The sequence below is a fragment of the Trematomus bernacchii genome, unplaced genomic scaffold, assembly GCF_902827165.1.
Source record: "Trematomus bernacchii unplaced genomic scaffold, fTreBer1.1, whole genome shotgun sequence".
NCBI classification, from domain to species: domain Eukaryota; kingdom Metazoa; phylum Chordata; class Actinopteri; order Perciformes; family Nototheniidae; genus Trematomus; species Trematomus bernacchii.
The window spans coordinates 103,005-130,192 of NW_022987668.1; the positions used below are offsets into that span (position 1 = coordinate 103,005).

A 27,188-nucleotide genomic window follows, 5' to 3' on the forward strand; every position below is an offset into this window, starting at 1 on the left:
GTGTGTGTGTGTGTGTGTGTGTGTGTCTTCGTGGGGCTAACAGGTTCCAGTTGCCTAGTAACACAGTTGAGGGTGCATACAGCGCTTATGAAAGTGTGTGTCCTCTGTGTCGGAGTATATGAGATTATCATAATCATCTCACAGTTACATCGGGTCTCCCTCAGAGACGATCATTAGCACCGCAGTGTGAGGAGCTCCCGCAGAGAGAGCTGCTCCTGTCACATAAAACATTATCATTTTCTCCTAAATCTTCCATTTTGCCTCTATATTATTGTTTAAACCAAATGAATGGACATATATCTTACGTATTAAATCAACATATCATCTTTTCATCCTCTTGGTGAATGTAAAAATGAATCTTTTGCCCTAAAAGGTATATCAAAAATCTAATTTCCTGCACCAAATGTGATCATAGGTTTAAATGTGATTTAACCATCATGTACCACCTGCAGCCTGTATCCATATTCTAACTATCCCCACGGGACAAAGATGTGCATTCGAGTGTCAGTTTTCAACATCGCCCACATCATCGCAGCTGTCTCTCCCGCCAGAGGCTGAAACATGCAAAGTAAGGCCTGCGCTGGGTTTAAAAACATCCGTCTCCTCCTCCTCTGTAGAGGAGGCTACTTATCAGCAAGAACAGGGTCCATTTTACAGTTTTATCCCACCTACTCACTTCAAATCCCTTCACAACAAGCTGTTTCGTTAAACATAGTAATGAAGAGATGAACTACACACAGAATGTTAAATATTCCATGTGTTCTCCATCACTCTTTCTGCAAGAGCAACTCCCCCTCCCGTCTGTAATTGCATGTGCAGGTGTTTGGATTGAAAAAATGAAGAACATCTCATCCTTTTCGTCCCTGGCTCTCCTATTTGTTCCCACACCTGCGACCCTTTGTTCCAGCGTTTTATTTGGTTCTGCTCTTCCTACTGTGAGCAAACCAAGGCTGCCGAGCAGTTCATTTGTTGGACAGTTATTCGATACCTGTCATCGCACCAGGTTTGGAGATGTTGGCAGTCGGTGCTTGTGAAGCTCGAGGACATTTAAGCCTTTTTCACTGCACTCACTGTAAAGCGTTTGCATGAGGCAATAGTTAAATCAGAGATCCCCATTAGTATTCAGTGTCTTCTGTAAAGCCGTAAACCTCCCACTGTGCTGCAGGACTTGCTAACAGTTTTCAGAAGGAGACAAATGTCAAATAAGTAAGTGAAACTGGATGCTGTAGTAAAAGTGCTGCATCATGGTCTTAGTCATGAGTTTTCTTTGGCTCCTCTGGGAGTCTGTCTGGGTTTCTGGCAGACGAGGAGCTTGTTGGGTCGAGACCAGGAAGGGGACTCAGACTGTGTGAAAGCATGAATAATAGCCGCAGCTACTCACTGTGCAGCTGGGGGCAGGAAGGGATCATGTGCTCGGTGTTCAGATGTTCCCCACGCAGCCACAGCACCACGTTTAGTAAATGTCAGAGGGCTTTTTCATCTGGGATCCTTTTTATGCCACTCACCTGACTGTAAAGCAACAAAAGGGGGCCGGTTAAAAGGTTAACATCAACATGGTTCTACTTCACAGAGTGTCAGGTGTATACATATCTATAGGACTTAAGATTGATTAATGTCATTGTTGATGAATCTGCCTATTATTTGATGAATCATCTGGTCTATAACATGCTATACTATTCCCATAACAACTTCCAAGAGCCTAGTGGGATATGTTCAGATGTCATGATGTGTCTGACCAATAATCAGAGACCCACAAATGTTGAAGTTTACAATTTAAAAACAGCAAATACATGCTTTTTGAAGGGGCTGGTGACTTGTTATTTTTGTAAAAAATAGCTTAAAAATGACTTAAATGAAAAATAGATTTTTAGCACTACACACAAATAAAAAAACAACATACAACTATTGAGGTTACATCATCCTATTATTTCGTACACAATAAGCCCAAATATAGGGTTACTATAGGTCTTAATGTTTGCACATTAAGACCTTTGGCCAGAGTGGGAATAAAACCCTAAACCCTGGAAGTCTCAATCTGTTGATTTACACAGAAATAATACCACTTTCAACATTTTGAGATACACAGAACCGTAGAGCAGTTTAAATTCAAGTTGAAATGTCCACACTTTACACTTAATTATAAAGTTATTGCTGGACTAAAGTAACAGATGCTATCTCAGTTGTTCTGTGCCGTTGGTTTTGCACCAACATGCAGAATGTGAGGTGTGTGTGTCAGGAAAAGGCTGAACCCTAAAGCAAAAATACATTTATTACCACACTGCAAATTAAAAAAGTATTGCCTCAGGGCAGCTCCCTTGATACAAGTCCTACCCTTTAATGATTATCTGTAGCTGTGACTAAGCTGGTGTCATCTGCCGTGAACAGGAAATGGGAGGCTGCTGATAAGGAAGTGTTTTGTGTGAGAGGACAGCCGCGTGCTCTGCTCCGATAACTCACACACAGTGGGACACAGAAACATGGCTGCTTGTATCTGCTTGTACCTGTTTGTGTGCAGATTCAACGTGTATCAGTAGTATTCAGATACATTCAAACAAAGCAGTAAACCAGCGGCTGCTCATTCAGAATACATCCACCTAATGTGTGCAAAAATTATGGAAATGAAACACAGTATTAGAGGCATCCATTGTACACTGAGGGCTGTTTGTTTGCATCGGTTCACAGGGCAAACTGTATTAATTACCAGGCTGCAGTGGCTTTTGTATCACTAATTCAATTGACCAGGTGCAGAGCCGGCCAGCTAACCAATCAGCAGACTGGGCTCTGGTTTCAGACAGAGGGTGAAAAGAGGTGCTGCAGCACAGGCAGTATGAGAAAAATAAAGAGCTTTTTGAACATTAAAGCATGGAGACATGTCCCAGGAGAGACACAAAATATAACCTGAAGATGAGCACAATAATCCTCTTGAATGCAGTGTATGATTAAAAGAGCATGGGTAAGAGTTGCTTTTGAATCAGGTTTATATTGGCTTTTGTGAACATCAAACATTCACTGTTATCTTTCCCTGTCCTTGTGGAGGTTAATAAATCTGATATGAATAAAGTCTTTGCCTCGTTAAGTCGCACCTTTCCTTCTCTCTTGTAGATTAATAGATAGCTCCTGTCATATAGGATCCCAGCTCTAGTAGTTTGTGATTGGCCGACAGGATCAGGTGACAAGGTGTGAATAAGCTTATATAGTAATTATTAACTGGCGCTATTAATGCTTCTGGATTACTCCTTGCCATTGTGCATTACACCGGCTGCGGAGCTGTTTCTGATGGCAGGGCAACTGAAATTCAATATTAAGAAAGCACCAGTAGACAACAAAGGCTGTAAGTTTGCAAGATCTATGTGTTTGTCTTTCTGATCATTCTTACTCTAATCACTTCTACCGGGGATTGGTTTAAGGTCAAATGTGTTCATCTGTACTAGCTTTTTCAATAGTTGTACCCAGTTGAGGTCTCTGTGGAGGAGGCAGAACAAAATGTACTGTGGTTTCTGTGGGTCTGCTCGGAGCTCCGTCCTGTGCGGGCCGGAAGTGGTGTCCTTGACCTAGATGCAAGTGTTGGCTACTTCAATGTATGAGTATACTGTTCATGCAGGTGTTAGTAGGATATTCATATTTGCAGGTGCATTGTGCTGTGTCTCATTTTCCTGTCATTTCGACCTAAATCTTGTTTTCATTCCATGTTCTTTCCGTTCCTTTTAAGGCTGAGTTTTGAGTGCTATCAGGGCACCATCTGTCTGACCCCTGCACACTTACTGAATTCTTATTCTGACAATTGCTTAGAACATTATTTAAATGTCTGCAAGGAAAATGTCTCATCTATTTCCCTCTCTCTCTCTTTGCGTCTTTGTGCAGTCGATGCTGATGAGATTAAGAGGCTAGGGAAGAGGTTTAAGAAACTCGACCTGGATAACTCGGGCTCTCTGAGCGTGGAGGAGTTCATGTCGCTGCCCGAGCTGCAGCAGAACCCGCTGGTGCAGAGGGTCATCGACATCTTCGACACGGACGGGAACGGAGAGGTGGACTTCAAAGGTAGGCCATATCAGAATCAGAATCACAATACCTTTATTAGTTCCACAGAGGGGAAATGTGCATTGTTACAGCAGAAAAGAGCCAAAGACGATGTTACCTAAGAAGCATGCATACAAAAGTAATAAAGATAAACAATTATAATAAAAAAAATAAAGAAAGTTACAAAATACACATCCTGTAACGGTTCTGAGGATTTAGCAGCCAGGTATATACAGGGTGTCCGCGGGGTCTTAAAAAGTATTACAAGTTGATAAATCAATTTAGCGAAAATGAAGGCTATTAAAAATATTAAACGGCATTTCCCAAGGTATTACATTTTGTAGCTTGTTTTCAATAAGTATATAAATTGTCCAAAGAGGTTGTATTCTACAGTCTGCCTGAATGTAATCATTGCGTAGGTGTGTAGTGTGATTCTGTGTAGTTTATTTATGGCATCCCGTTGGATTAGACGTCATCTGAACAGGACATCGCACGCTCACTGCTTGATAGCGCGCGGAGGTCCGTTTACGCCGGTTGTTAAACAACATCGTTATGGGGAAATGCAAGTTTGCGTTCAAATGGTTGGAAGCTAAGGAGGAAGGACAATCAATACTGTATATAGTAAATGTGAGGTAAAGTGTGTCGCCAATGTAACCGGTTAAAACTCGAAGTGGCGATGAGGTCTTAAAATGTGTGGAAAGGGTCTTAAAAAAGGTCTTAAAAGGTATTACATTTGACTTCAGGATTCCTGCATATACCCTGAAATATAAACTCTGGAAACAACAGTTTTACAGCTTTATTCTGCACTATGTCTGTTATGTTTGTGAGCTGATTTAAACACACAAAAACACTGCAAGATGTAATCATATTTCAGAAAAACTCTAAATTGCTCTACACTCATCTTAGGTTTTAAACTCTGAAGTGCCACTTTCCCAGTTTAGCCCTATATGTTGTTGTGACTTTAGCAGAGCACCAAGAGGTTTAACAAATTAGGCCTCAGTAATTGCTTTAATTTGATCTGAAGGCCTATTCATATTTTAAATTCAGCCAGCTCTCTCCCATAAATGGACTTACTATGTGAATTGAGTTGGTATTTGGCATCTAGGCTCTAATCGAGTCACGCCTTGCAAGCATACATCAAGCTCAGTACGTCCTTAAAATAACAGAACAGCTGCCTCAGATTCAGAAGACACCAAATATGTTTCAGCTGAATGTGAACTGTGTGGAGGAAATGTGATGGTAACTACCTGACATATATTATTTGACAGAAGTCCGGTTGAGTCTCCCATCACGCAAGTTAGTCACATAGGAATACTGTAAAAGGACTGTGTGCAAGACAACAGTCATCATCCAGAGCAAACAAACAAGAATTACCTTCACTAGAGACCTGGTTTGTGATCGGTCCAAAATGGAAAGCAGGGAATCATATGCTAATTAAATAATGTTAATCATTGAATAAAGATTGGGGAAAGAGTTCAAATACACTGATATATTATTCAATATTCTTGGATTGTTAAGTTTGTTTTGTGTGATATTCCTTAGCTCAGGGGTACCCAAACTTTTTTCAGTGAGGGCCACATACAGAAAAACATACAAAGGGCTGGGCCACTCACTAGAGATGAGGTATATCGCCTCATAAGTTAAGTTATAAGTTAGCAAAATCAATCAAATGTAGGTAAATCATGCTTGATACTAGAAAATGCAAGCCCCATGCCCCCGGTACCGGCAACATCTTGTAAGAAACAGCGTCTGAGGGCTTCTTAACATTTAACAAACTATGAATGTGACTCAGACAATATGAACCATTTTTACCGAAACAAAACACAAGTCTAACGCCAAGCCTCTGAATTAGCACTAAGCGAAAGAGGGCTAACGCACTTAGCACATAACTTATGGTAGAAATATGTTATACTTCATTGATTGACTGCACAAACAATATATCATATGAAAGCTGAGATTCCACAGATTCCAATGGTATAAGTATCATCACTGTGCGACCAGCGAAGGCGAAACCAGACAACACACAACTTAGCTTTACGGGGCCAAAACGGCAAATGCGTCTTACCTTTGCTGTTTTCTGATCAAAAGTTGTGTTCAATGGCATTAAAACGCTGCTGAAGGTTAATCCATAGGTTAATCCATAGGTTAATCCATAGGTTAATCCATAGGTTAATCCAATATGTCTGTCACTTAAAAATTATTACTGATAATCCATCATTAACGTTTATGTCAAAAACTGAGTTTTCATATATAGTTGCTATGAGAGCTACGAGAGTGTATGAGAGCTTCCGGTTTTGGGCATGCTACGCATCACTCATTTACCAATGGGTAATGTTTAGATGGATTTAGGAACTACCCCTCGATTCTATTGGCTCTAACGGTTAAAAAGAGGTGTCAATCATCAAAATCGACCGAGGGGGGCCAGAGATATGGAAAATCCACCCAAATGACCCCAGAAGTGTTTTTTTTTTTCTAAATCTCTCTAAAAAAGTCAAATGTCACTTGTTTTGAGTCAATCTTGATACAGGGTACTTATTATATGTTATAGTTTGGATTCCAAAAGCTTTTAGTCTACTAACCCATCATTCAAGGGTGGTTTTCACTATAAGTAATGTTTTTTTTTGGACGGACACTATAATTTACATTTTTTTACTATGTTCAATCTGAATTTACTTTAAAATAAAAAACATCTATATTGATTCTGACTCTTCTACATCCAACTCACAGGTTTATCATTGCTTTGAGAAAAAAGATTATTAATTTACCCCTTTTAGAAGTGAAGTTATAGTCATTTGTTCTGGGAATGTCATTTTCGAGCCTGAGACCTGAAAAACAGGCTCAGGGCTGAACTGGTTAAGAAACACAACAGCCTCCATCACAGCTTCCACAGGGTTTCATTTCTTTTGTTGGCAGCTCATTCCTTAAAACAGAAGCCTCAGATTGCTTTTAAAAAGCAGAAATATAAAGGGTAGATTTCAAGCTTGTAATGTAATTAAGTTATTGGGCTTTTTTTTGATCAACTAAGATTTGTTTGAAAATGTTTCCAACTTTAATTGACTGAATTTATTTGAAAAGTGGGCTCATTAACACATGAATACTGTGTCATATATTTGTACACATATATTTCAGAAGTACGATCTATGACAAGCACAAGTTTCATTTGTGGGCCATATTTCATTATACTTTTTTTATTAGCTGGGGGAAAAATGGGGCCGGGTTTGGCCTCCAGGCCGTAGTTTGGACACCCCTGCCTTAGCTCTATCATAGGCCTTGTACAGCCACTATCAATATATTACAATACTGCCATAATGTTATCATCAGCCTGTTAATACCCAAATCTCTGATTGTTCTTTCCTCTCCCAGAGTTCATTGAGGGAGTCTCACAGTTCAGCGTCAAGGGGGACAAAGAGCAGAAGCTCCGGTGTAAGTAAAGCTGTTTCTTCATTCAAACTGATGGTAGCACTACGGTTTCAAAGTCTCTTATCCCCAAATATACCTGCCTGATTTGCTGCTTTGGGACTAAAACCAGTGTGTCTCGGTTCTGTGTGTCTCACCACTGCTATTACAAATAAACTCCTCTGGGAAAAAATGTTGAGCAGTGTTTGAAAATTACTTTTCTGTCCACCACCTGAGGGTTTCTATTAGCTTTTCATTGCTGTTCTGTCTCAACATGCTTAAAGTTAGACAAACCTCTCAAAACAAACAGGTTTGGAAAACTTTTAGACTCCTGTTTAACCAGGGATTGTTGTTTTGGTTTGCTCAAAAGTTTATCATGGGGGACAATGTTTAATAAGGGTAATAAGTTGAACTTGTAACAGAGTCTGAACCCTCACTGTCAGTCTGGTAGTTGACTCTCACAGATTAAGAGAGATAGATGGATAGATGGATAGATGGATAGATGGATAGATAGATAGATAGATAGATAGATAGATAGATAGATAGATACATGGATAGATACATGGATAGATAGATACATGGATAGATACATGGATAGATAGATACATGGATAGATAGATAGATACATGGATAGATAGATAGATACATGGATAGATAGATACATAGATAGATAGATAGATAGATAGATAGATAGATACATGGATAGATAGATAGATACATGGATAGATAGATAGATACATAGATAGATAGATAGATGGATGGATGGATAGATAGATAGATAGATAGATGGATAGATGGATAGATAGATAGATAGATAGATAGATACATGGATAGATGGATAGATAGATGGATAGATACATAGATAGATAGATAGATAGATAGATAGATAGATAGATAGATAGATAGATACATGGATAGATAGATAGATACATGGATAGATAGATAGATACATAGATAGATAGATAGATGGATGGATGGATAGATAGATAGATAGATAGATAGATAGATACATGGATAGATGGATAGATAGATGGATAGATAGATGGATAGATAGATGGATAGATAGATGGATAGACAGACAGACAGATAGATAGATAGATAGATAGATAGATAGATAGTACTTTATTGATCCCAATTTGGGAAATGTTTGCGTTGCAGCAGCATAAAAAACAAGGCAATGTACATAAGAGAAATTGAGACACTAGAAATAAACAGTCCAAAATATTTCAGAAATAGAAATAAAATAGCATTAAGAAGTTAAAAAAATGTAATAAATATTAAATTGAATATGTAAAATGTACAGTGGGAGTTTAAGTCCAGTTATCAAGAGACGCTATGGAGCAAAGAACAAATGAACAATGAGACAATACCTCCTTACATTTGGTGCTTGGTAGCTGTTGCTGTGTTAATGATTTACTCTCTTTTCTCTCCCTCTTCATCTGTTCCTCCCCTCCCTCACGCCACACCCCGCGCTCACAGTCGCTTTCAGGATCTACGACATGGACAAGGACGGCTACATCTCCAACGGCGAGCTCTTCCAGGTGCTGAAGATGATGGTGGGCAGCAACCTGAAGGACACGCAGCTGCAGCAGATCGTGGACAAAACCATCATCAACGCAGACAGAGACGGAGACGGCAAGATATCCTTCGAAGAGTTCTGTTTAGTAAGTCTGAGACAGAGTGGGGTTTTATGGGAGTGGGGCGGTGGGATTTCTGCTGATGAAGCATGTTATGGTGGGCAAAAAACTCTGGAAACCAAAACAGCTTTTTGCTTATGCTCAACAGCTCTGGGTTTTTAGTCTCATACTTGAAATATGGTGTAAAGGCTGAAAATATAGCCTGATACATACGATTTGGCACTAACAAGCCACAAATCAATTATATTATCTATTCTACATTTAGGGCATCCAGTTGAAGCTAGTGTAACAATATTTTCAAAGATTACAACTGTAAGATAAACGTATATTTATATTCATAGTCATACAGTCCTGTCAAAAGCCAAACCGGGACCATTTTGAAGATTAATAGCAAAAAGAATCACAGTATATTGATGTAGTCCAAACTAATAATACATATTGATTAAAAAAGGTATAATAATAATAATATTAAACTGTATTTATAAGTTTTAAGTACAAAGTGCATCACAGATCAAATATTTTAAAAAGTATTAATTCTTCATGAATGATGAATTACATGAAGGGCAACATTTAAATAGTAAACAAGACATTAAAACATTAATAAATTCATTTCAGATAAAATGAGGATATGCTTTCCAAAGGGACTTTAAAGGTCACCTATCATGTTATTTTTAGGCAATAGCATAGGTCTCAGATATATAAAAATATGTCTATGAAGTGTTTTGCTCAAAATACCAAACAGATCACCCATTCTAGCCATGCCTCATATCCCTCTATTTCACTTCCTGTTTCAAAAGTGCTGATTTGGGGTATAAAGCTTTAAAAAAATTAAAGATTGATAACAAAAACAAAAAAAGGCGGCTGAGCTCATGCGGGACCCGGCAGCTACTGTCTAAACTAAATACTGCCGTGATGAAACGCCATATCATGGATTATCAAGGATTATTTCTGAAACAGTATGGAGCTCAAAGGCTTTCTCTCTTGCCGGTTATACCACAAGGTGAGTTCCTTTTTATTTCCTGCTTCTTCACACACATGCTCTCCAGTACAGGTTAGCTCTGAGTGTTAGCGATGCTAATGTAAACATGCACCGACCATATTACGTCCAAAACAGTCGGGCATTGTTTCTGATAGCAACGTTTCTGATAGGGCCGTGGGTGTAAAGCCAGCCTACATTTCCGATATTACGTCATATCGGCCGCAAATCTGGATCAGCTCCGTTGTAGCCCCGTTTTTAGAGATTTGGGTACGGAGGAAAAGAGAGAGGGTTTTATTTTCTGACGCTGCGTGAGTTCCCTGACACACCGGGGACACATGTTTATGTATGAAAGACATCAAAAAGTGCATTTTGCATGATCGGTCCCCTTTAAAGTAGACATCTATAAGATATAATTTAAACCTGAAAACGTTTAAAAATACTTTCCGCATGTGTCGTTTGAAGCCTGCTTCACCCACAAAAAACACAAGGTAGACAGAGAACCAGGATTCTGATGATCTGACTAGAATAATAAATGTATTATCTTTTGCCTCCCTCCCTCTCCTCCCTCCAGGTGGTCGGCGGTCTCGATATACACAAAAAGATGGTGGTGGACGTGTGAGCGCTCCCTGCTCGTCGACCCCCCCCCCCCCTCCTCCTCAACACTCGCTTTCTCCACCATCTCTGAAGATGTGCTCCAGACGTCCGGCAAAGCGCTCTCTGTGTAACTCAATGGAAGTATTCTCTCTCTCTCTCTCTCTCTCTCTCTCTCTCCCTCTCTCTCTCTCTGAAGCCACTCATTCTGTCAGAAACCACAGGCCTTGTGAAGCCACACTGAAGTGTTATTGAACTGTAATCCTCTCAATAACCAGGTCGTAGCACTTTAAGAGACTGAAGGACTTATAACTGTCATTTTTGGAGAGCAACTCCATTTTTGGATGGGGGGGGGAGAAAGGAAAGGGGCTCGTTGGCTTGTTCATAATTCATCCTTTCTTTTTCTTTTTTGTTAATTGTTATTTTTGATATTTATGTTTTTGTTCTTGTCTTTTATAAAGAAACACAAGTATATCTACGGTTGTCTCTTGAAGGGGAAGTGTATAGCATATTATGAACACTTGACTTACAGTACAACAATAAAGTAGGGTATGAAGTGCCAACCAGAACATATCCAGAAACCAGTTCAAGTTATTACCTTTCATCATTCATGTCCCGCAGACCGGCACTCCCTCCAGTCATATTACATGCAAACTACATTTCAGATTTTCCTTCCTCTGTTTTGATTAGACCAGTAAAGCAATCCATGTTTGTCTTTGTCTGCGAGAAGCTAGTTTTAATCATACTTAAGAATGTGTTTATATTGTTGGAGGTTATCCTTGTTTTCCTGTCATGAAATCATAGGTAGATATATTAATGCCAAGAAAATGTCTTTCCAGAAAAATTATTTGTGGCTGCAAACTGGTTTACTCTCTCATTTAGCAGTGTGCATCCATAAGACAATCTCCAAAGTAAAGAAAGGCTCTGCGTTCACACTGAGATTTGTATTTAATGACAAGAGGCTGGATTGACTTGGCTAAGAACTGGAAGATATAGTGTGAATAGAGTGAGTACATAACAACTTAAAGGTGGGGTAGGTAATTCACTTCTGAAACACTTTTTCCGCTGAGAGTAGTCCTCATATTAATACTCATGTTTCTATTCGGACAAACCGTGTAAACATAAAATGTTGTACTGCTACCTGATTGAATCATAGACACACACACAGACAGATTTGGAGACAGCTTAAAATGACTTCCCTGCTCATAAAACCACAGAGGAAGTCTGTATGCATGTTACCCTCACACACCATTCATAAAGCACTGCACTGATTTCATGAGGCAAGTTAAAGGTGGGTAGGTAATTCACTTCAGAAACACTTTTTGTTATATTCCATGGAATGCTCTTAACATCCCGATAGCAATGAATATATTAAATGCTTTGACAATAAATACATTAAAAAAATTCATCTGTGGAAGCCGTAGTACTGTAAAAAGCACGACCAATCATCTGAGCCGGCCCGGCTAAAATAACTGGATGGCCTACCTGCCTGTCAGCCTTCCATCTGTGCACAAACTTATCTCGTGCCCTCATTGGTCATGTGCGCGTTCGTGTGTGTTGGAGGAGGGGCTCTATAAGGAAGTCTGAAGGAAGGGGCAGATTTTTTCCGGTTGTGTACTTTCAAATTCTAGCGCACTCGAGCTGGTTTCTCCATTCTTACCTACCCTACCGTTATCTGCAGGCAGCGTTTTATAACCATTATGTGTATATTATCAATGCGCGCTCATCTATTACAGCAATTGGAGCTCTTCTGAATATGTTCTCAGTGGACGGGTCAACACTTCAATTCTTACCACGTTGGCATCAGTGTGTAAAGGGATGGGCTGTATACTTTTGTTTTTTTGGAACGTGTCCATTTGGAAAGATGGCTTCCTCTCCCACTTCTTTGTTCTGTCTTTTTCTCCCCTCACACCCAGTAAGACAAACATGGAGAAATTCAACCACATTTTGTATTTATTATAGGAATATGCTTCCTATTATAAACATAATTTTGCTTCTGAGGCCAGCTTCAGGTTTGATCAGCAGTTTTCCAAAAGCTCTGCATCGCCTGGGTCTCCCTGTGCTTGCATGACATGGAAATATATATTTTTTGGTTGTGCATGTAGATCCATTTTTTTTTTTTAAATAATCCTCTTGTTTACACATGGATGGTGATGTTAATATATTTAAGAATGTAATGGTATACAATATGGATTTTGCCAAACGTTGGTAAATATACACATACTATGAGAGGTAATCCAAATGAACTGAACTACATGTTTTGTATTTAACCGGGTCAGCCAGATGCTTCTATTCCAGTAAAGGTTGCATATCTGATCCTGTCTCAAACTGCCACACACTGTACTCAGCTTAAAGGGGATATTTTTATGTTTTTCTTTCTTTTGTATATAAGTATTTGTTAAATGCAGTTCTGGCTCTCTGTTCTCTGTATAGTTCAGACCGCGCTTTAGGTTGTAAGTGCTGTTTTTCTCAGAGGGACTCGGGTTCTTTTTAGTTTGTGTGGGGATATCTGAAGTTTTTCCTTTTTTCTGCATGCTGCATCTTATGCTGTGGGACTGTTGGAAACTTGATACTGTATGAAATTAAATACATTTAAATAAACTTTGAAATGTTGAAAGTTTTAGATTTTTCCTTTGGGATGTTATTGACCAGATTTCCTCATGCTCTAATATTTTATTTCAAGGACTTTCCAGGCATAGTTTCCTCAAATTCAAGGACCAAACATTGCATAGTGGGAGACACACTTTAAGGTTATTACATTTCTCTAAGCAGGAAGTGTGTAAAACTGACACAACTGCGGGAGAAATGCATGCAGACTTTGTTGTATTTTAATTTGAAAAAAATCTAAATAACTTCAATTTTAAACACATTCAAGCACTTTTAATGACTCGTGTCTTTTTATGTGTATTTTCAAAAACCCTTTAAGGATTTTATACTTTTTCCTAAAGTACAAAGTTTCAAAGACCTGTGGAAACCCTGATGATTTCTACATTTGATACACTTCAGTGACTCATTCGTTAGTGGGGATTGAAATTATTTATTTACACAAACAACCGATACTTGAACTCTGTGTATCCATTTATCCTCATGCTTTGGTTCAACTGATCCAAAAAGGTTTCAGCTTAATTCACGGGGCCATAAAAGAGAAGCCTGAGGTGGCAGTCCAAGAAAAAAAGTCCCAGATCAACGAGGGAATCACACCAGCCAATGGGGGACAGTGAAACACACACATCAGCCAATCAGAATCTCTCTGCAGTCCGGCTAGCCACCACCCTGATGTTACCGTAGACCTTTGAAGGTGGGCTTCCTGTAGGGGCAAAAAGGGGTTTAAAGGTCACTTCTCAGCACTGCATGTGGGTACAAAGAGCTCTTAACCAAATACGACATCAACCAAAATCTTGTACTGATTTTTCCACATATAAACATCTTTCTTACCTAAGATTAAGTTACAAATCGCTGTCCGGGCCATCTTGATGTTCTGGAAAGACCCTAAAATGTGAACTTTTCTGTTGAGACACAGAAGAAGGAGTGTTCATCAGTTAAGAGAAACAAGAGATAGACATTTCTCTATATTTTGTACACCAACAAGTTAATTTGAAAGCTAAAAAAGTTCATATATAATGCATGCATTCAAGGAAAAAACAAGCTAAGAATTCACAATTGCCATTAAATAATTATATCAAAATGTTTTTTTCGGCATTTAACAAAAACCCGGGGAAAAAACCCGGCAAAGGTGACGTGTTGAATTAGAATTTTACAAATATATAATATAATAAAAATAGTTAATACAATGTAACATTTGTCACAGTTACGGAAAGCAAAACATTTATTTTTAAAGAACTTAAAGTGGACCTATTATGCTATATTGGGAAAATATATTGTAGGGCCATACCTATATTGCTTAAAATACCAAACAGATCACCCATTGTAGCCATGCCTCATACTGCTCATACCCCTCTTTTGCAGCCCTGTTAGAGAAATGCTGATTTTGGGTCTTTAGCTTGAAAAAATAAGAGGAGGCGGAGCTAATGCCTGATCAGAATTCTACCGGAGACAAAGTTCAATTCTGCTGTGATAAAACGCCATCCTGTTCTAAACCACTTCAAGGATTATTTCTGAAACAGTATGGAGCTCAAATGTTTTATCTCTTGCGGGTTTATCACAAGGTGAGTTCCTTTTTTTATTTCCTGCTTTTTAAAACACATGTGCTCTCCAGTACAGGTTAGCTCTGAGTGTTAGCGAGGCTTGCTAATGTAAACAAAGACGAGATTACGTCCAAAACACGTCAGGCATTGTTTCTGATAGCAACTTTCTGTGGGGCCGCCATCCGAAATTACGTAATATCGGCAGCAAATCTGTGTGTGCTGCTCTTGCTCTTTTGCATATTATGTATTGTATTGGTAAAATGATCTGAAATAATGAAGAGTACTCACGTCTCTGCGAGCACAATGCGAGTCTTCGTGACGTTTTCAATGGTGAACTTGGTTTTTCCTCCCTTCCCTGCTATCCTTCCGATGGCTCTGGATAAGTGATCTCCCTTCAGAGGTTTCACTGCAAAGAAAGACACCATGAGGAACAATTAAATACTCACCACGATTTAAGACATTCAGTTCATTTCGTAGCAGGGGACATAACGTTTTAAAGAGGCAAATATGTATCATGACATCTTACCGTCTGTAACATCAAAGCTTTCAAGGAAAAGCTCATCTAATCTGAGGAGAGCGAGGGAGTCCTGGGGAGAAAAGAGGACGTTTTAATCTTGATTTCAGTCCAAAATGATCTTAACCACTGGCAGCTTTGTATGTTGAATATGTTAGCCATGCCAGAGCCATGACATGAAAACATATACATCTTATCAAAACCTTCCATTAGTTCACTTACTTCAACATTGAATCCCAGAATAAACGCTCTAACAAAATCTGAAGCTTTTGTGAGCGAGCCGATGTCCTTTGTGTCTTTGCACGTCTGGAAGAAAGAAGGCATGTTATTAGAATGTGGACAAACGTGTGGGTACCAGAAAGGAATCATTGTAAAAAGGGCCAGTAAAGTCAACTTCGCCTATATTTAAAGGGTAAACTTACTTTGATTTCAACATGCCTAGTCTTGAGGTTGAATCTAACTTGAAGCTGTAGGTTCTCTACGATGGGGGTGAATATCTTCATCCAGTTTTCCTTCAGGGGGGTGTATCTGTGAGCCGGGACAGCGACTTTGCGCATCTCATCTGCGCCCTGAAACACACACATAACAATCCTCATCTTACTGACACAACATTAACAACAAGTATTACCATTACCATGTACTTTGGTATTAACAATTAAAGCGCACTTGTCACTTGTGTGTTTGATTGTGCTTTTTCTACATTTCATTACTGATCCATTAATGTGCAATGCTCATTTTTAAATTGTGGGTGCTCTCATTAGGCCTTTTACTGCTGTGTGTGTTGTGATTTTGAATGCCTGTGATAAACTTAAGTAAATAAACAAAATTGTTACAGAAACAAAAGATTTGGGCATAAAAAGCACTTTAGCAATGCAGCAAAAATAGGAAAAATCAGAGCAGGTTGATGGCCAACAACATCATAGATAGATTATAGTTAAACACTGATACTGTACTGTACTGTACTGTACTGTACTGTACAATCAATACATTATTTATAATACTTAAAGTACATTTTGCTAATAATACCTACATACTATGACTTATTATTTCCAATGCATGACCACTGACCAGTACTAGTAATAGAGTAGTTTACGTTGTTGTAAAATAGATTGTATTTAATCAAGTGATCGGATTACTTCTTCCACCAGTGTTGTGCCATTTATAACATACAGTGGCTTTATTTAGTGCAGTAACAAGACCATACTGCGCAAGCGCAAAACTAGTTACTTGCTACTTTGTGAAGGAGACTAATAACTTCAAAAAACACGTATTTCTGTTGATATTGAAGAACACATACATAACACATGTATAGAGACAGTTTACTCTTTATTTACCTTTAATTTGTCGCTTGAAATAGGTGGAAACTGCGGTCTCTTGCTCGCCACGGGCGCCTCTGTGTCCATGTCAGCTCCATCTTGTTCACGTTTTCGCTTCTGAGTCTTTTTCGACTTCACCATTGTGAAAGCCTCTGTGTCTTCTTTACTCTCCATGGCAACGCCAGCGTCTGGGGTTGGAATTGTTTCAGTGTCCATATCTTAAACTGATATAAAATCCAATTAAACAGTCAAATATTCAGGCAGACTGTGGATACAGAGGCATGTGGATGTCCTCGTGTAACGAAAAGGACCCAAACAGATACAACATTGACGCCTGTAGATAGAAAATTGTAAATGTTCGAATAGTAACAGACAAATATCTCACGTTTGAGTCCTATTATTTATTGTAAGGCAGTTGAGTGAATGGGTAAATATTTTGTGTGTTTAAAATACGTACAATATTTACTTACATTTAACATATTTGTCAGGCATATATTTAGACACCCATACGCTCAGCTGTAGGACATTCTCAACGTCATTTGTTTTGGCAGCGAGCTGCATCTGACGTCGGGTTTCTTGATACTTTTACAAGAAAAATCTACTTTTAACATATTATCAACCAAACAGCCAAGATGTCATCGCCACTAGATAAGCCTCAGATTATTTCGCATTTTCAGAAGAGTTTGAACTACACGGTGTTTGACAGTAAATGGATTCCTTGCAGCGCGAAGTTCGTCTGCCTGGGGAACTATGCGAGAGGAACTGGAGTAATGCAGATATATGAAGTACAGCAAGGAGAGGCTCAGCTTATCAAGGAGGTACAGAACAAGTCAACCTTTTACTTTTTGTTTGCCTTCGTCCTATATTTTACTCAGGAAAAGCGCTATGAACCCCGCTTGTGTTGGGGTTAGCTTAGTTAGCCAGAAAAGTCTTGCTAGGTTACTGTCTCCATAGCAACAGGCAATGTTAAGAAAGACAGCCAAGGACATTTAGTAGTAATAGTTCAGGCATCTTTTTCCTCGTGGGCTTTATAAAATGTATATACCTTTTTATACATTGTGTGTGTGTGTGTGTGTGTGTGTGTGTGTGTGTGTGTGTGTGTGTGTGTGTGTGTGTGTGTGTGTGTGTGTGTGTGTGTGTGTGTGTGTGTGTGTGTGTGTGTGTGTGTGTGTGTGTGTGTGGTGTGTGTGTGTGTGTGTGTGTGTGTGTGTGTGTGTGTGTGTGTGTGTGTGTGTGTGTGTGTGTGTGTGTGTGTGGTAGAGGAAGTACTTAAGCCATACCACTTTTTTTGTTAAGTAAAGTGTTAAGAGTCACTTAAAGTATCAAAAGTGAAAGTACTCACTATGCAGAATGGCCCATTTCAGAATACTATATGTCATATTACTTAAGGATAAATTGGTATGTGAAATGTTGTCATTACTTTAATGTTGAAGGACAATTTGACCTGAAGTGCACCTGTCCTTCAAGTACTAAATACCAGCCCTACAACAGACATCAATGTACAGCAGTGTGTGTGTGTCAACATAAGAACATCAACAGTGTAGAGAAGGCGTGAAAATAATGATTAATAATGTTATGTATCTGTATCAGGGTTAGGGTGGATGAGACTCTGTTCTTAATCATTTGAAATAATGCTTTTTGGGCAATTGGTTCAATGTCACATTATATATATGTGTAGTTTAAACTTCACCTCTCATATGTTTCAGCAAGAATTTCCTAAACCAATCAAGTGCGGGACATTCGGGGCCACATCTCTTCAACAAAGACACTTAGCAACTGGGGATTTTGGTGGAAATCTCAATATATGGTATTTAATCCACATCCACCTTTATCACACCATCTGTTTATTGCCAGTATTAAAGTGATATGATGAAAGAAAACCATTGTGTGCTAAAGCTGGTTGTCCATTTGAAGATGTTCAAATGGACAATTAGTTATGGAATATGTGAAAGATACATCACTGTCTGACTGAATTGAAAGTGAGGTCACACTGACCCTGTTTTTAAGTTGACTGTTTCCTTCACTGTGGATGCTTCTGTTGTCCACAGGAACCTGGAGGTGTCTGGTACTCCGGTGTTCAGTGTTAAGGCCCACAAAGAGATCATTAATAGTATTGATGGTGTCGGCGGCCTGGGGATCGGTGATGGCGCACCCGAGATAGTCACTGGAAGCAGAGACGGTAAGAGCGATAACAAAGTTGAATGTAGTTTATGAATACAACTTTTCAAAGCAATCGCAAGAGACAGTTTCGTCCCATTCATAAGACTGTTAAACACCTGAACTTTTGAAAGAACATCCATAAAATTCATCTGTTTGCAACTTATGTAAATCAATATTCCAATTACTTGTAGACTATTCTGCACTACTTCTATTATATTATTTTATTTATTTGCACTATTATCTGTTTTATTGTGTTACACTGTTGGAGGAGCCTGTGACCTAAGATTTTCATTGTCATAACTACACTGTAGCTATGCACACGTGACAATAAAAGCCTTGAATCTTGGATCAAGAACAAAGAGAGCTTAATGTAAAACCCTCTATGGTGTTACAGGGACAGTAAAGGTGTGGGATACCCGACAGAAGGATTCACCTGTAGCCAACATGGAGCCCGGGGAAGGAGAAACTAAGAGGGACTGCTGGACGGTTGCATTAGGTGTGTGAAATAAAAACATTTCAGCTCTCCAAAAGACCAGTCCTGTTTCAAACTTCTGGTTAAGTGTTCTTTAACCATTATGAACGAAAGCACTGTTAATTGTTCCTTTGACCCTTTCATCACAGGTCATGCCTTTAATGATCAGGACCGCTGTGTGTGTGCTGGCTACGACAACGGCGACATCAAACTCTTTGACTTGAGAAACATGTCTCTACGGTGGGAAACCAACATTAAAAACGGGGTGAGGTGAACATAAGAAAACATGTTCTAATAAGTGGTGTGTGGGTGTTGATGTTTAACACTTCAGGAGAACATTTTCCTCTCGATTTCTTAAAGTCAGACAGCGTGGCTCCACGGCAAGAAAATTACAACCACATCTGAAGAAAAGGGGAACAAAGTGACTCAGTGAGCGCTGAGAGTAGTCCTCGTATGAATACTCATGTTTCTATTCGGACAAACCGTGTAAACATAAATGTTTTCTTTTGCACTGCTACCTGATTGAATCATAGACACACACAGACAGATTTGGAGACAGAGCTTAAAATGACTTCCCTGCTCATAAAACCACAGAGGAAGTCTGTATGCATGTTACCCTCACACACCGTATACAAAGCACTGCACTGATTTCATGAGGCAAGTTAAAGGTGGGGTAGGTAATTCACTTCAGAAACACTTTTTGTTATATTCCATGGAATGCTCTTAACATCCCGATAGCAATGAATATATTAAATGCTTTGACAATAAATACATAAAAAAAATTCATCTGTGGAAGCCGTGGCGCTGTAAAAAGCACGACCAATCATCTGAGCCGGCCCGGCTAAAATAACTGGATGGCCTACCTGCCTGTCAGCCTTCCATCTCGTGCACAAACTTATCTCGTGCCCTCATTGGTCATGTGTGCGTTCGTGTGTGTTGGAGGAGGGGCTCTGTAAGGAAGTCTGAAGGAAGAGGCAGATTTTTTCCGGTTGTGTACTTTCAAATTCTAGCGCACTCGAGCTGGTTTCTCCATTCTTACCTACCCTACCTTTTAAGGCAAGGCATGTTCATTGATATAGCAATCAGAGTGCTTTACAAAAATAAACATTAAAAGTGCAAGAAAAACAAATCATAAACTTCACACTTCAATCCATTTAAAAACATTCATTTACAAATCAAGATAGTTACATTTAATGCAAGCTAAAATAAAAATAAGATAGGTATAAAATACAAGAATAAAAGTTACAGTGCAGTTAAAGATATTAATAATGATTTGCTTTAAAAAACGCAGAAGCAAAAATGAATCTTTTCAGCCTTGATTCAAAAGAAGTGAGAGATGAAGCGGACCTGCAGTATTTGGAGAGTTTTTCCCAGATATATGGAGCATAATAACTGAACACTGCTTCACCATGTTAGCTTTTACTCTGGGGACAGAAAGCCTTCTCTCATTCATCACCTCCATGAACTCACCAGGTTTTTTTTACGTCCATTTCAACACACATTCTGTTGTAAGGATAATAGTTTTTGGTGAATGTCCAGCGAGTGACTGTTGTGTTTTCTTACATCATGGCCAGGTATGCTGCGTGGAGTTTGACAGGAAAGACATCAACATGAATAAACTGGTTGCCACGTCACTGGAGGGAAAATTCCACGTCTTTGACATGAGGACCCAACACCCCACCAAGGGCTTCAGCTCCGTCTCAGAAAAGGTAATTGACCCGGGCGCAGACGGATGTTTGGCTCACCCGAATGGGAAAAATGTCAAATGGTTATTATAATTATTATTATTTTTACATTTGTGTGGTACAGAGGGGAAAATCGTTTTGGCCGTTTTCACAGCTGAAAGTGTTTGGGGTTGTGTTTGTCTAATATTCTCTGGGGCTTTGTGACACCGGCCAAAAATGACACCGGGCCGGTCAGCAGAGAGAAGTGGGGCTTTTTGTTAGAAAATGTTAGAAAAACACACTTAAACTGGGATTAGTTCACAGCCCAGCCAAGTGTTTGCTAGGTCTGAGAGATCAGAGGCCTCAGCTTTATAAATATTTGTCCCGTTTTTTTTTTAAGCGATCAGCAGTCTGCACATTAATACCATGAGTCATTAGCATCCACCCTTTATATATACAGTCTATACATCCACCAGATATTTTGATCTAAAAAAAGATATCTGCGTAGCTCTAGTCTACAGTCACACAAAGCTCTGATATTGTTTCTATCATTATGCGAAACACCTTAAAACAGTAGAATAAACTGGCAAGTGGATTCTGAAGCTGGTATGTATGCTATAAGTTTGAGTTAAAGTAGGATATAGTTGTTTTATTATTACAGGGTGTCCGCGGGGTCTTAAAAATGATTAAAAGTTGATAAATCAATTTAGCGAAAATGAAGGCTATTAAAAAGTATTAAACGGCATTTCCCAAGGTATTACATTTTGTAGCTTGTTTTCAATAAGTATATAAATTGTCCAAAGAGGTTGTATTCTACAGTCTGCCTGAATGTAATCATTGCGTAGGTGTGTAGTGTGATTCTGTGTAGTTTATTTATGGCATCCCGTTGGGTTTGACGTCATCTGAACAGGACATCGCACGCTCACTGCTTGATAGCGTGCGATGCTCCGTTTACGCCGGTTGTTAAACAACATCGTTATGGGGAAATGCAAGTTTGCGTCCAAATGGTTGGAAGATAAGGAGGAAGGACAATCAATACTGTATATAGTAAATGTGAGGTAAAGTGTGTCGCCAATGTAACCGGTTAAAACTCCAAGTGGCGATGAGGTCTTAAAATGTATGGAAAGGGCCTTTAAAAAGGTCTTAAAAGGTATTACATCTGACTTCAGGATTCCTGCATATACCCTGATGTATGCTATAAGTTTGAGTTAAAGTAGGATATAGTTGTTTTATTATTGTCTCTTTTCCATGGCATCATAGTTATGTGATTAATAACCACATTGAACGTTGAAACCAGACTCAGTGATGTCAAATAACTAATTATAACTGTTCCGCGTATCTTAAAGCAGTTTGGCCAGTTGACAGTTGAAAAGTGTGGTTAAAGGAAAGAGGCCTGATAGCAGAGACTATAGTAGGGATGAAAACTACTGTGTCAAAAACAGTCTTTAGAATTTAAGACAATACGGAAAGAAAAGTGGAAACACTTTGGGCAGAATGACACGTCAGCGATGCAACATTATTTAAACCTCAGCTGATTAAAGTGATTTACAGCTGTTCTAAAAAAAGCATTGGCCTTGAAAGGGGCTGGGAATTAATGTTGCCCTTACTAAATGAATTGTTTCGGGAAGTAAATGATACCTGTTGTTCGTTTTAGGCTCACAAGTCGACCATCTGGCAGGTGAAGCACTTGCCTCAAAACAGAGACATCTTCATGACTACCGGGGGGGCAGGCAACCTACATCTTTGGAAATAGTAAGTAACCCAGCATTAACTATTATAATATATCTAATTTAAAGGACTCGTCATGATTGTTTTATTTATGAGAAACAATTTCCATGCTTTACTATAAGTGATGTCTTGGTGTTTTTTTGTTTTGTTTCTGTCCGTTAACTGTCAAGTGGGAACCAAGTGTTTTTGTTTGTACGTTTTTGTGTTTCTCTCCTTTTCCTACGATACTGTTATGATTGGCTGTGAATAAGAACATGTTTTTTTTTAGAAAGGTGCAGGTCATATAAGATTATTTTCTTCTCCCTGCTCCTTTCCGGTTATGGTGTGTTTATAGAGACATGTTTTGTAAATAATTGTTATACATTAAGTTGTGCATACCATGACAAATACAAATGAAATGAAATAAGCTAATCCATCAAATGTTTGTTTTTTCCAGTGAGTATCCCTCTCAGAGAAGCAAGACAGACTCAGACGACTTGGCCGTGGGCGTAGCTGGCTCCGTCACGCTGTTACAGAACGCCACGCTGTCCACGCAGCCAATCGCCAGCCTGGACTGGAGCCCCGACAAGAAGGGCCTGTGTGTGTGCTCCGGCTTCGACCAGACTGTGCGCGTGCTCATCGTCACCAAACTCAGCCAGGTGTAAAAAGAAGTAGACCAGAGACTGAAGGGGAAGATCTGTGCAGCCGGATGCAAAATGAGACACAACTGCAGAGATACTTTTACAATACATCTCTGCCTGTTTGTGAGGATGAATGGTTTTTTTTTTCTACTGGGAGTTCTGTCAGCTGTAAATCTCAATGTTGTACAATTAACAATCATCTTGTCATAAAACTATTTAAGTCAAATTAACTTCTTGGTTTGTGTTCAGCTGCTCTGTCTCATGCTATCCCCTAAAGAAATGTGCAGTGCTTTGCTTTCCTTGTTGAGTCATTCCTAGCATTCGGTGCCATTTCAGCTAGGTTAATCCAAAATAAAAAACATAATTTTCCATGTTTTTTTTATTTAATCTGAATGATGGCTTGTTAAAGTATAAGAAACATATTTTGGTCAAGCTCAGGATATTATGCTTTAAACGTTTTTTTTTGTAACATCCCCAGTTACTGTGTGTCCACCCTGTTACTGTGAAAAATAGTAACAGGGTGGACATTTTATGCGAAACTTGGCTATTGCTACATGTGTGATGATAATCAAGCTAGCACTTGGTGACAACAGAAACATATATTTGATAGATATATTTGCCATATTTTCTAAATGTAAAACAAATTATCAGTTTCCACTAAAAATGAGCATAACATTTATGCTTTACCGCAACAGTTAAGTTCTTTAAAAAACGTTAGAAAAATGTTGAAGGAAGAATGCATACACTCTGCTTCTTGAAGATGATTTTCCCACTCAAAATGTATCCTTGAGTCATACAAATAGTAGAATAGTAAAGGGGCGTGTCCAGAGGGATTCAAATCAGAGTAGGGGGGTTTAAAAAATGTATTGACAACAAATTTGGTGAGGAATATTAGCAAAAGGGTTATGCAACAGTTTGTATTTCTTTGATTTCTTTTTTTATATCTGTTACAGAAGTTGAGCAAACATGATTTGGGACACAGCAATTTGGCCTACTTGTGCTAAAATCAGAGTAATTATTTAGAATTTTGAATATCCTGGGTAAATAACATTATTGTTTTATGGTAGAGGAGGATAAACATTTAAAACCAAGCTTTTAAAAAATAAGCATTAGACCTTTTAAATTCAAAATATATGATATAATGTGTTGGGGACCTAAATGGCACCGAATGCTAGGAATGACCCTGTTATTAAAAGCCTATAGGTAATATAGGTTTGATTTGAAAGAATTTGGATATCAAGCTTTCATTTTTGTTTCCATTTTTGTAGTATGCTCACTGAAATCCCCGTTATTTTGTTGCACTATTGGCAAAAGTTTTCTCCTGTTTTGTCTATTTAAGTCTTTGCTCTTTTTGTGGAGAACTCTGAGTTTTCAAAATAAACAGAAAAGGATAAAACATTTCTCAGTATCCTCTGTCTAATAAGAACCGTTTATTAATAACATCAGTTGTATGTAGGTCACTTCAGGAAGCAAACAGATAAATACAGGTATCTGTTACAGTGTTATAAGCATCATCATATCCAGCATTTGAACTTGAAGAAGTCCAGCATTTCCTGATCGTCCTCCGGTCGGTCGTTGATCTTGGCGTACACACTCATCAGCAGCTTGGTCATGGACTTATCATCCAAGATGTCAATGTATTTCTCTAGGCAACCTACAAACACACATAACCAAATTCATATTTAAATTCTTTATATATGTTAACATACTAAAATAATCACTAACCTGATTTGCATTATGCATAGTCAGTTACTATCTGACATGATGCTGCATGTCATGACAGATTATAATTTAAAAGTGTATTTATTCAAAGTAAACAGCCCTTTAAAGGTCCCCTATTATACTGTTTTTCATCAATATATTACAGGTCTCAGATATATACAGAACCTGTCTCTGATTGGCTGAAATACCAAACAGATCATTGCAGCATCCCATAATCCCCTCTGTTTCAGCCCTGTTTCAAAAGTGCTGATTCTCTGTCTGTTACTTTAGATGAAAATAAGGAGCCCCTCCCCACACCCCTCTGAGAGATATTTGGTTAAAAAGAACACAATGGTGCTCTAGTGCGGCTTTCACACCAGCGCTTTTCCCTTTCTAGCTCCGAGCTAGAGCTTTTCTGGTTCAGCTCCGGTTTCCCTTTTCTGCTCCCGCTTTGTTCACACCACTCAGAGCCGGGATGGTGCTGCCGCTGCTGCCTCATGACGTCACCGTTTACATCGCTGATTTGCTCCCCAACGGCGCTCACAACAACAACAACGGGGGACTGCGTCCACATATCCCCAGTTCCCCTTAAGTGAATGTGTGTCAGTCTGAATTGACGCTGTTTGGCATCACAACGCTGTTATGAAAGTTTCTCTGGTATAACATGGGTGATGTTAGCATAGCAACCGAAGCTAAACTGACTACTTGCTAAGCCGTTTTCTACAGGCACTTTTTACCGGCGTATTTTTCATTATGATTCTACTTGTGATAGTCGGACATGACAACCTGTGCAGCCCATGTATTGATTCCATCCGATAGCTGCTATAATACCTTGGTTGCTGATTGGCTAATGGTTACACAAGCCAAAAAATCGTTATGACATCATAAAGTGGCCAAAATCTGATCAGCTCATTTTCACACAGGTTATTATATAAATGGATCAGGACAAAAAGTGAGCGAATCTTTTTTCCTGAAACTTTCAGAATCTCTTTACACAGAGGGGACACATGTTGATGTATAAAAGACATGAACAAGTGGATTTTGCATAATAGGTGAGCTTTAAAGTAACTATCTGTTTGCATTCACTTCACTACTATGATTATTTTTGACTGGTTCTAACAATAAGATTTTCATAATGGTAAAGGAGATTACTTAGGCCCATGACTTTGCCGTACGCCACCAGGCTGGGGCCCAGCAGCAGGTGGTCGTACAGCTCCAGCGCCATCAGCAAGCGGACGATCTCTCCTGTGATGAAGGCGTCCTCGAAGCTCTGCTCTGCTACAGGCTTCAGAGGGAACCTGCAGTACACCTCCACCGCAGCCTGAGGGTCGCACTCCTCCAGCAGCTGCACCAGCTCAATGTAGGCATCATGGACCTACACAGAAAAGTGGATTCATGAATTACGTCTTACTTGAATAACATCAATTGAGGTAAAAGAAAATAACAGAACTGTACGTGCTACAAACATGCATGCAAACAAAATATTTCAAGTTTCAAGGCAAGGCAAGTTTATTTATATAGCACCTTTCAACACAAGGCAATTCAAAGTGCTTTACAAAAATGAAAGACATTAAGAAAATGGCATTTAAAAGCAAAGATAATAAAATAAACATTAAAAGACAAAATACATGAATGTAGTGCAAGATATGAATAGTTCAATTAAAAGCAGCGGCAAAAAGCAAAGTCTTCAGCCTGGATTTTAAAGTAGTCAGAGTTGCAGCGAACCTGCAGGTTTCTGGGAGTTTGTTCCAGATATTTGGAGCATAATAACTCAAGGTTTTATTGTCATTTGCACATTAGCTACAGTGTAGATATGGCAATGAAAATCGTAGGTCACAGGCTCCTCCAACAGTGCAACATATATATAGGACATAGAACAAATAAGAACAGATAATATAAATGTAGCAGAACCAAACTGACCCCTGGTGCCATGGCGATGACCTCCTGGTAGAGCTGCCTGGCCCGTTCCTGTGTGTCTGCAGAGCGGGTCAGAGCGCGGGCTAAACCCAGCCGCGAGACATGAGAGCTGCGGTTCATCGGACCGGACGCGATCACTGTGTCGTCCACAGCAGGCTCTGAACACACAGGAAATATAACTCTTTTGACAAACTCAGAAAATATAACTCTTTTGACAAACTCAGGAAATATAACTCTTTTAACAAACTCAGCAGGAAAAAGATGCTGAAAGACGTCTGATACTGATGTTGCTGATTTCATATCCCAGGTATGAGGTTTTACAATAATTCAA

The 27,188-nt window shown here is 39.1% G+C and overlaps 3 protein-coding genes across 3 annotated transcripts in view; 2 read left to right on the top strand and 1 right to left on the bottom strand.

The window, feature by feature from the left end:
- Positions 1–13,241, top strand: part of LOC117487201 (calcineurin subunit B type 1-like) — a 31,279-nt gene extending 18,038 nt beyond the window's left edge. The window contains exons 3-6 of the mRNA XM_034135863.1: positions 3,862–4,038; positions 7,381–7,440; positions 8,893–9,077; positions 10,601–13,241. Coding sequence (XP_033991754.1) covers positions 3,862–4,038; positions 7,381–7,440; positions 8,893–9,077; positions 10,601–10,648 — 470 coding nt within the window. The 3' untranslated portion in view covers positions 10,649–13,241. The remainder of the gene's footprint in view (positions 1–3,861; positions 4,039–7,380; positions 7,441–8,892; positions 9,078–10,600) is intronic.
- Positions 13,242–13,637: 396 nt separating this feature from the next.
- pno1 (partner of NOB1 homolog) lies at positions 13,638–16,908 on the bottom strand. The gene is made up of 7 exons (XM_034135864.1): positions 16,614–16,908; positions 15,702–15,848; positions 15,502–15,585; positions 15,292–15,352; positions 15,054–15,171; positions 14,056–14,126; positions 13,638–13,927 (listed from the first exon to the last, which is right to left on the bottom strand). The coding sequence occupies exons 1-7, from the start codon at positions 16,809–16,811 to the stop codon at positions 13,860–13,862; spliced, it is 747 nt and encodes a 248-aa protein (XP_033991755.1). The 5' UTR covers positions 16,812–16,908; the 3' UTR covers positions 13,638–13,859.
- A 221-nt stretch (positions 16,909–17,129) lies between these two features.
- wdr92 (WD repeat domain 92) lies at positions 17,130–23,608 on the top strand. The gene is made up of 8 exons (XM_034135865.1): positions 17,130–17,413; positions 18,302–18,402; positions 18,644–18,774; positions 19,150–19,251; positions 19,377–19,492; positions 20,802–20,936; positions 22,546–22,643; positions 23,056–23,608. Exons 1-8 carry the CDS (start codon positions 17,228–17,230, stop codon positions 23,261–23,263), a joined length of 1,077 nt encoding a protein of 358 aa, XP_033991756.1. The 5' UTR covers positions 17,130–17,227; the 3' UTR covers positions 23,264–23,608.
- The last annotated feature ends 3,580 nt before the right edge of the window (positions 23,609–27,188 follow it).

What these genes read in the sequence shown, in the direction of transcription:
- pno1 (XM_034135864.1), bottom strand. Translation starts at nt 16,811, where the DNA reads ATGGACACTGAAACAATTCCAACCCCAGACGCTGGCGTTGCCATGGAG. An exon ending in TTTCAAGCGACAAATTAAAG is followed by an intron (nt 15,849 to 16,613) that starts GTAAATAAAGAG and finishes TGTGTGTTTCAG; the next exon opens with GGCGCAGATGAGATGCGCAA. An exon ending in CTAGGCATGTTGAAATCAAA is followed by an intron (nt 15,586 to 15,701) that starts GTAAGTTTACCC and finishes TCTTTCTTCCAG; the next exon opens with ACGTGCAAAGACACAAAGGA.
- wdr92 (XM_034135865.1), top strand. Translation starts at nt 17,228, where the DNA reads ATGTCATCGCCACTAGATAAGCCTCAGATTATTTCGCATTTTCAGAAG. An exon ending in AGGCTCAGCTTATCAAGGAG is followed by an intron (nt 17,414 to 18,301) that starts GTACAGAACAAG and finishes CATATGTTTCAG; the next exon opens with CAAGAATTTCCTAAACCAAT. An exon ending in GGTGGAAATCTCAATATATG is followed by an intron (nt 18,403 to 18,643) that starts GTATTTAATCCA and finishes TGTTGTCCACAG; the next exon opens with GAACCTGGAGGTGTCTGGTA.